The 9,517-nt window shown below is 43.6% G+C and overlaps 1 protein-coding gene across 1 annotated transcript in view; it reads left to right on the top strand.

Moving 5' to 3' along the window:
- Window positions 1-278: 278 nt before the first annotated feature.
- cttnbp2 (cortactin binding protein 2) overlaps window positions 279-9,517 on the top strand; it is a 77,005-nt gene continuing 67,766 nt past the window's right edge. The window contains exon 1 of the mRNA XM_047596280.1: window positions 279-666. Coding sequence (XP_047452236.1) covers window positions 586-666 — 81 coding nt within the window. The 5' untranslated portion in view covers window positions 279-585. The remainder of the gene's footprint in view (window positions 667-9,517) is intronic.

Raw genomic sequence — 9,517 nt, 5'->3', positions numbered from 1 at the left:
TATTAAGTGCTGCTATGGCAAAATTGTTTTTGCAAAATTAAAAAGTAAAGTAAAATAAAATTAAACATTTCTAACTAGAGTTTTAAAAAATCCTTCATGCGCGTCGTTCCTTGAGATTATTTGATTTACTTTGAAACATCTTTGGTCACCTGTGTCATTTCGCTGGTGCACGGTCCCTTATGCCCCCGAACCGCTGTTTGGAAACCATTTACGGGTGGTTTTATAGCTACAGAAGCCGACAAATGCTCTTGTCAATCAGTCTGCGGGGACGCACCTCCTTTCCAGTTGGGAGCGCACGGAGTCTTCGCATCTGGATCCGTGCTGTCCACGCCTACAGCACGGCCCGCTCCCTCCTCCCAGCCGCAGTAGCAGCAGCAGCAGCAGGAGCAGGAGCAGCCCGCACACTCGGTCGTGGGCTTTTTCTCAGCGGAGACCTGTCGTCTTCCCCCCTACTCACCTCCAACTTGTCAAGTCTAGCCTCTCTTTCCGTTCAATGGCCGTCCGTGGCGTGATTCGCACTCAGCAGCGCAATAGTTAATAAGTGCCGGATGCGCCCTCACTCCAGCAGACCGCTACAGTACGAAGATGGCGTCGGAGGGAGCCAGCGGAGAGCAGCCTCCTCCGGTACAAACACTGGCGACCGCCGTGCTGGGAAGTGTCGACGCGGTAAGATAACGGGGCTTAAGAACGCGTAAGGGGGAGTCGTGCGGGTGTTTCGTTTTATTACTCCAGAATCTGCGTGGCCTCGCAGCAGCCGCGAAGGAAAAGGGTGAAACACCCGCGCGCATCTATTTCGCTCAGGCTCGTGAAGCAACAGAGGTGGCCGGCGCGAGCCTCGCGACAATGTCTGGAGGAGAAGCAAAAGCTTCGTGTCGTTTTTATTTATTTATCTTGGCAGATTAAGAACCCAGAATTTCTCTCGGTGGCCTCCAGCACAGGCACAGCAGTGTTTTTCTTTCCCAAATGAATTCCTTTGTTCGCCTCCACCGGCTGCTCTGAACGTTCGTCCTGCAGTTGTAATATTATCCTGATGGAAGAACCGTCGCTGGCTGCACAGGTTGTAGCTGATACACATTGCAGTGGAATGGGGTCTTGTGTAGAGACTTAAGGCGACCGGTTCTGCTCAAGGAAATATGCTCTCACAATATATTTATTATTATAGCTTCTATGAAACCCTTTTATTTATTTATTTGGTAAATAATACTCACTTGGCATGTGGAGCTAATTGTGGTGTGAAAATGGTTTACATTCTGAAGTGGCCCTCTGCCAATTAGACCCTCACAGGCTTCCATAGATATGACCATAACAAAAACAAATAACCTTCAGAAACTGTGAGTCCTTCCAGACATGTAGGGTTCATCGAATGGTCAGACAAGACTCTATATAAAATGATCCTTTAAAAGTACTCTTTTGTTGTCATTGACTTTTAGATGTTTACACACACCTAGTTGGGATTTCTGACCCGTGTCCTTCCACAGGTCACAGTGTATGTGCTATGGCGGTGGCTCAGCACCCCTCTGTGCAAATTGATCAATCTGCTGCCTTGGCAGGAGGCCGTGAAGCCCTTCCCTTTCTTTTAGCAGGCTCCAGATGTAACCTGTCAGACCGCTGTTGCTGTGAAAACTGGTGCCTGAATGCCGGTGGAAATGAATGCAGAGCTATAATAGAACAGTGGCCAGTCCCCGAGGTGGGTGGTGGTGGTGGTGGTGGTGGTGTGGGTGTTGAGGTGGGGGCAGGTTGGAGTGGCGAGCTGAGGAGATGGTGCGAGAAGAGTTGTGGGGGTGAGTGGAGGGCAGAGCCAGTGCGGTGGAGGAGGAGGCCTGGTTCACCAGACACCTTTCTAAATTGGTCTTAATTTCAGTGACTCAGCCAGCATAGCTGGGAGTACCGTGTCAGGCACCCCTACCCCTACCCCTCCTCTTCTGAGCGTGCTCATAACTGCCTAGAGGCTCCTTTACATTTGGCGTTGAAGCGAACAGGTGCTCCAAAGACATGGGAGCCAGGCAGCCTCCTCGGTTCACTCTTTGCCAGTGCACTCTTCCTTCTGCAGGTTGCAGCCAACAAAAGGGGGCTTCCGCCTCGATGGACACCCACTTTCCCCTCCCACCACCAACACCATGGTGCCTGCCGTGGTTAAATAAAGCGCTTTGCTCTTTGCTCACCCCTGTCAGATTGTTGTTGGCCTGAGGTGGGGGAAGTTTCTCGTTTGTGAGGACTCTGAAGTACCCGTGCTCCAGATAGGGGTCAGAGGTCAATGAAAGGCACACTGCTGGTCGCCTCCTACTCGTTTACCCTGAGACAAAAATCATGACACGTTATTAGACAAAGTGCAAATAAACCTCTACTTAAGCCACATTAAAACCACTTTAAACAAACAGTGTGTACCCCCAGAGTTTCTTATGCATACGTGTGAATACAGAAAGAATGTTTGGTCACAGTTCAGAAAGTTTGTCCTCTAAAACATTACAATGGAAAGAGTACAATAGACAATGGGTACCAATCCTAATGCTTTCCGACCTTTTTTTAAACTTAATTTAGAGGTTTGTTTGTAACCTCATTGCCTGACCACATTTATTCCCTTTCCTGTTGAATAGCACTATGACAGACTGGAATGATGAGCAAAAAAATCAACAAATGCAGTTGCTGGTTGTGGGGGAAAAGGCTGTGGGTTTCCTCTGAATTTGACAGATTCGTCCTGTCCAGCTTCAACTCCAAGCCTTGCTTTCTCTGTCTCGCAGAATAATAATGTAACTGAAGCCTGAAGTTACTTGGCATATGCTGCCATGTTGGAGCAGGGCCATTAACACGAGCGGCTGTAATGTCACTGCTACTTCTTCTTCCTGACAACAACAGTTCTGTGTTCTGACACGGTTGGCTCAAATGACCCCGTAAACAAGTCGGAGAAGTTGTGAGAGAGGATTAAATGTTATGATTTTACCACCTTTTAGGGAACTCTTCACTCAAATTACAGTTGACCTGTAATACCTGTTTGCTTTTTCATTATGTTGGTATCTAATCACACAGAACCATTTCAGTCAGTTGGTGAAACTTCATCTGTATAAGAACCGCCTATTTAGGTCGGAGCAATTCAAGGAGCTTTTTCAGAAGATCTTAAGACAGTTCAGATATAAAAGACACAGAAAATAAAAAGGGCATTTATCCGAGTAATAGCTTTCCTCATAGTATCTCGAGGTTTTACGTATAGTCCTGTAAAGCTACTATGGCAGAATACAATCAAGCCTTGTGTAATTCCTGTATTAGTAATAATGTAATGGCTAAGGTTTTGTGAGCTTCCCTCATTCCCTAGCAGAATTTGGCATTAGTATTATTTTCATTTCCGAATATAAAATACTGTTTGTGCTATGGCTTGGCTGAATACTTGATGGTATTATTTACAGACAGACGTGCATCCATATTGCCCAGTATGACCAGCTAATTGACATTTTAAATTCAATATATCATCAATAGCCACTGCCATTCTATTTTTTTCCATCTTACATTAGGCCAGAGTTGTAACTAAACCTTGACCGAGAGACTAGATATTCACCATCTTGTTTAAAACGAGCTGCGAAATCATGTCATCGTGTATTCTCAGGAATGGTTCCCACAGACATTGTGAGTATTTTGTGCACATGGATCTGATCGAATGGTGACGGGTGTCATGGTCATTTTTTTCTAAGCTGCAGGTGCTGTGCTCGCCTAGGTTAGGTTAGCTACGGAGAGAGGCACCGTGAGCTAGCACATCAACGTTATCGGCTGACACGGAGAAGAGAAGAACTCATTGCTGTTTCTGCAACTTTACCTTTGTTTTGTGGCAGTAGGATGGTTGTGCCTCATCCTCTCATTAAAGCTGTAAACACCGGGACTTGCTCTCACATAAGGTGGAGCCGGGGCTCTTGTGTAAATTGTACGCAAGTTGCGTAGTGAGCTTTCATAGGCCAACCTGCTCAGATTAGGCCTTACCTGCTCTTTGATAAAAAGTGTATCTGGTGTGTAACTCTGAGAAGCCTCCCTGAGCCATTCCTGTAAATCACCATGTTTTTCCCTGCATGGACAGTGCTGAAAAAATAGCTTGAAGTCAAACCTGCTGAGTTCTTTTGTACAATATGAGGTGTTGAAAATCATTGGGGTTTGAACTGCTGATCAAACCAAAAAACAAACAATTGGATTGTAATCAGAAGCTTGATAGTCTCTGTGAAAAGCGTTAGCAGTGTGGCACCTCCAATCTGGTGTCATATCCCTGTAACCATTGGTAACGAGTCACAAGCATTTATTTACAAGCTGTCATATCGCACAGCTTTGTGCTTGCGGTAACACGACATGAGTTTGTGAGGAACTTAAAGGCCTAAGCAGGTTTTCGCCAGCAGAACACAGCGGAGGAGCTTTCACAGAGCGAGCCGTTCTCTTCCCTTGTGGCTTAGTGAAATGACACAGGCCTTATTAATTGGACCGGGGCTAACAGCGAGCCTCTGAATGCTGGCCAGGCTGCGCGTGCCCTTGGCGTACAGCTCATGGCTCATGGAACAAATTAGTGTTCGCTTCTCTCACCTGCTCAGTGTGCAGAAATGCCAGAGTGAAAGCGCCCACCCCAACCCCATACCTCCTTCTCTCACCTCATCTCACCTCACACACCGTCCACCTAATGGCTCCCTGTCAGGACAGCGTGGCTCATGGTTGCCGTCCATCACGCCTCCCCGAGTCGTCCAGTTCTCTTGAGACGTGAGATCGCTGCCGGGAAAAGGAGGCTCGGAGATCAACTGGAAGGCTCCACGTGAATGAATCAATCCTTTGGAATCTCTCCTGCTTTTATCAGAATGAAAACGTGGCTCAACTAAAGTGAAACATGTGATTGACCCGAGCCTTTCCAGCTCCTTGTTCAGAAAAGAAAAACGTCGGTCATATGTTGGTCTGTTTCTTAAAATGAATGTTCCAGTTCTTGAGCATGAACTGTCTCCTCTTTGGCCGTGTAATAAAAACTCATAGGAGTGGATGAAGGACGTGTAGAATGGGCAATATATGGAAATCTCATGTTTCATACAATGGATGTGTGTGACACATTGATGAAATGGAGTAATCTTGACTGAACCTTTGATGGAGGCTTGTAAATCTGGTATAAAGGTCCAGCTGACACTTGAATGCCCCCAGAATAATTAGGTATCAATCTGCCTGATGTGCACCAGAGCCAAAACATTTAACTGCCCCCATTTTCCTCTGCCGTTGTTGCTTCATTAAGATTTTACTGAACAAATAGCAAGGTGAAAGGCTTCCAGATATTGGGAATGAAGCTGGATGTGTCTTTCTCAGCAGATGGCTGCAGAAGTGGCCAACACGGTAACTGGAAATTCTTATGTCGCCGAGCTCTGCAGATATCTTTTGGCTTCTCTTTGTGAAGTTACATCATCTCTTTTTAGCCTTCGAGCCAGGAGTTCCAGACATTTTCATCACATAGGCTCTGCTTTGAATGAGCACAATGCCTTTTTCAGGGTTCCTCCACACAACAATTCGACGCTTTGCCTTGGAATGTTGTCTGACCGGACTTTGTGAAGGTGTTCAGGGATGTGACCAGGAAAGCAAATGAAGCGTCTCCTCCTGAGGAATTGCAGATGAATGGGACTCACTGTATTGACCTCAACTCTTCATGTGAAGTCTCTTGGAGTTTAAATTATAACACTGAAGACCAGGCTTTTCACACATACTTGATGTTTTCAGGGTTAGTTCATGACATTGTTTCTGGATGCATTTTCTTTAACCTAATGTCTGTACAAACTTGGGAAGCTATCGGAATGTTGCAACACTCGGGTAGAAAAGTAGTCTTAGTTAAAATATATGACTGAGCAATTATCAATAGCTTCTAGAGTGATGATGATGATTACTTTATTTACTTACTAATCTACTGATTAATTATTGGGATTTGTTAGTTTATCAGTGAAATGATCAGAAGAGCCATAACCTCATTAAATTTACAACTCTTCACATTTTTGTGGCTGGAGCTCACAAAATGTAGTATTTTTTTAAATTTCTTATTTTGATTGTAGTTCCTTTAATTAGTACTGATGAAAAGACATGTTTTGATGCCTTAGCTGGTTTTAAGTGAGTTAATTCTATCACTTTGTGTCGGTCAAAACTGTAGGAAAGATTACAAAGGAAATTACACACATTAACCTGTCAACAAACAGATTTCAAGATTGTTTTTTCATGGATATCAGACACGTAGAGCAGTTTGTCCTCTTAAGTGTAACAATGCTTTGCATAGCTAAGTGAGTGTTAGAGCACAAACCCTGTGATTCAATATTAGGGAAAGCAAAAAGGGCTGGAGTGTGTGTTGGAGGCGACACGCAACGGTTTCTCTTTTTTATAAGTAGACTGGAAAAAGCTTTTAATTGACATGAGGGGAAGCATGAAGTGGTCTGGTCACTCCCAATTACAGTCATCTCCACCCATTGGCCCTGCACTTGCCACTGACCAAATAGGTGCTTAATGACCTAGGTAAATATAATTAGACCCTAATGACTTTGAGGTAGGACAGGACATCCAGCCTAATTTGAGGGCTCCACTTAATGAGACCAGAGGCCTGTATCATGAAGCAGGATTACGGACTTAGCGAGGTAACTTCAGGGTTAACCCTGGGTTTCCGGTATCACAAAGCGGGATTCATTCTTATTGCGGTAAGTTACCATGGTAATTTACTCTGAATGGCAAACCTGCTTCGGGTCAGGGTAACTTTCAGGATTTATCTGAATCTGATAAAAGGCTCCACCCACCGACCAATCAGCTGTTCGGGAAAGAATCACGTGCCCTTTCATTGAAGACCCGGTTGAGATTAGAGCCCAAATCGCAAGAAGAGCTTTACGGCGTGAACGCATCTTCCAGCAGATAACCACACAAAGAAGAGTTTATTTTGGCTAGTTGTCCTCGCTCAGCTTAAACACAACTCCGAATCAGGATAATTTCATTCAGGCTAATGCCTGAAAGAGTGGCTGCATGTCGCCAGAAGCTCCGTCAAGAATAACCTGTTTAGGTTATTCTGAGTGTGTTAATGGTTGTTTTTTGTCTGACTTGTTTTGTGCCTTGAACCAATCAAATCGTTTCCAGTCGCTTTTGTCTTTTTGTGCTGCTTTTATTTTTTATTTATTTACTTTTTCTGGACTTTTGTTTTTGGCTGTATCATTGGTCGATAATCATTGGCATTTAAATACTTCCCTCAGCTGACAACGACAATGAGACACCATAAACAAGAAACACCATGCGATGACACGATCCATGCTGCTGTTGCTATGCAACTGACCAAACAACCATATCGGACACTGTTTTACCAACTACCTTTGTGTATTTTTTCATAATTTTGTAAACTTTTTGATTACACATTTTATTTTAATTTTTAATCTTTAATCTGGTCTCATTTTATTTTATCTTTCTTGTGTTTACCTTTATATGCAACAAAGCTACAGTAATTTCCCACGTGGTTCATTAAAATCTGTCTAAGTCTAAGTCAGCTTGATGTATTGATAGGATGTAATTGTGGCATCAGTTTCCAGCTTTATTGTAGCCCATGTAACATGAAGAAATCCAACTCTCCAGATGAAATGATGTTTTTGTGCTTGGTTTTTATCTGCTCCCACGTTCTTTTTACTCCAGAGGGGTGACATCTGTGGGAATGAGACTAATTGTCATGCACGCGATTCATTTATGCAGCACAGTGATTGGGTTAAATGTAAACTAATGGAGCCATTGATGTGTAATTTACGCATTTATGCAATCTGCAATCCTTTGCCGTGCCATTTGGCGTCTCTTCGATGCAGCCACGGTTTTTGACCTTTCGGTGAGATTTACTCTTTCTTCTTCATGTTTGAGGAGAACCAGTCTTTGCTCTGTGCAGGAGACGTATGCTGTCCTTTTTGCTGGCAGATCAGCGCTCATGATTGGTCTGTTGTCTTGGAACCTGCCCTTATACATGCGCGTTCACCCATTCACACCAAGACAAACCTGGGTTAAGTTACCAAGTTGACCAGCGTCATGATACCGCTTATCCAGATTGTCATTGTTGTGGAGAGGTTCAGCTGGATAGGTTGGCAGTAACCCCGGGTTAAGTTGGGCCTGCTTCGTGATGATGGCCTCAGTGGAGACTCGGAGTACTATAAGTGGTGCGTTTGTTGTGTAAGCAGCATTTTTGTGTCTTCTGCTAGTCATGCTCACATATAGGCGGTGCCATATGACATGGATTTTTTAATAAATAAGAGAGATTATTCAGTTTTTGCTAAGTGCAGACATAGCGTAACATTTTTCATCTAACACTGCTAATATTTTTGATGACCTGTTTTACATAACATGCTTGAAGAATGGCTGTTTATGTGGCAGTGTTTAATGGCTGAATTTGTCGCGCCAGCGCAGGATGGAAATGCCAACAGCTATCGGATTTATTCAGAATGAGCTTCATTTATGTTTTTCAGAATGAACTTTAATTCGTCCTGTCATCTTGTTCCACCTGTGGGGCAAAATTTCCATGTATTTTCTTGAATTCCTATTAGTGTCAGATGATGTTGCGATCTAACGTTGACGTGCTTGGTTATGTCATGTAGAATTCCTATGGCCTTTGGTGATATCCAAGCATTTGATTTTAATGTTACAGTCCCAATGTGACAACATTGTCACGACCGGCCTAGGGGAAACCAGTACGTAGCATAAAGGATGAATGCCCATCTTCCCCTGCTCCCTGCTCCCAAAAAGGACCAGTGTAGTCCAGAATAATCTTTATTCGCCATTATATTAAGCTTCAGGGTGAACATGGCCAAAACAACTGGTCAACAGAAATTCTTATTTATCTACCAAATAAATCAAAAATAAAATACAGGAGACCAAAAACAGGGGAACATGAAGAATATCTGGCAGGACTGCAATTATTTTTTAAATTTAAAAAAAAAAACACATGACTGCAAAAGCTGCTCAGATGTAGGCCCAGGATAATTCAATAATTCTTATTGGTCACAGGCGTGAATGACCAGCTTCTCCACAAAGGCCTTTTTTAAAATCTGTCTTCCTCCAATCACTGCCCAGCATACAGGAAGCTGAGAAAAGTAAAGGACAACACGGCAACCCCTGCAGGCAGTGAGGGAGCACAGTACTAAACAGGCAGACAAGACACACTGTATGACTCACAGTCATAACAATATTATATTTTTGGATACGAAATGCAACATTTTGGTAAGTTGAAAAGGGCACTTCTTTTCTGGTAAAACCGTAATCTGTTCATTTTTCCTCTTGCCCCTCTTTCACTTAGTTTTTATTTCACATTTCAACTAAGAAATGTAGTATGTATCACCATATTTCCTCTCTTTGTTGTTTTGAGCCTCAGCGGGTGTTTTTGTTATGGAATTTGGGATTTAATGGTGAACATATCTGTACTGTGTAGTTACAGCAGCACCTCTGGCTGCGTCTGTTTGCAGGCACATCCACACCTATATTAAAAAAATGGCGCCATCCTGCTGCTCTTGCCTGCAGACTCTTAAGATCTATGGATTAT

This window comes from Mugil cephalus, chromosome 10 (genome assembly GCF_022458985.1).
Source record: "Mugil cephalus isolate CIBA_MC_2020 chromosome 10, CIBA_Mcephalus_1.1, whole genome shotgun sequence".
Classification (NCBI taxonomy): Eukaryota; Metazoa; Chordata; class Actinopteri; order Mugiliformes; family Mugilidae; genus Mugil; species Mugil cephalus.
This window is presented reverse-complemented; position numbering and strand designations above follow the sequence as displayed.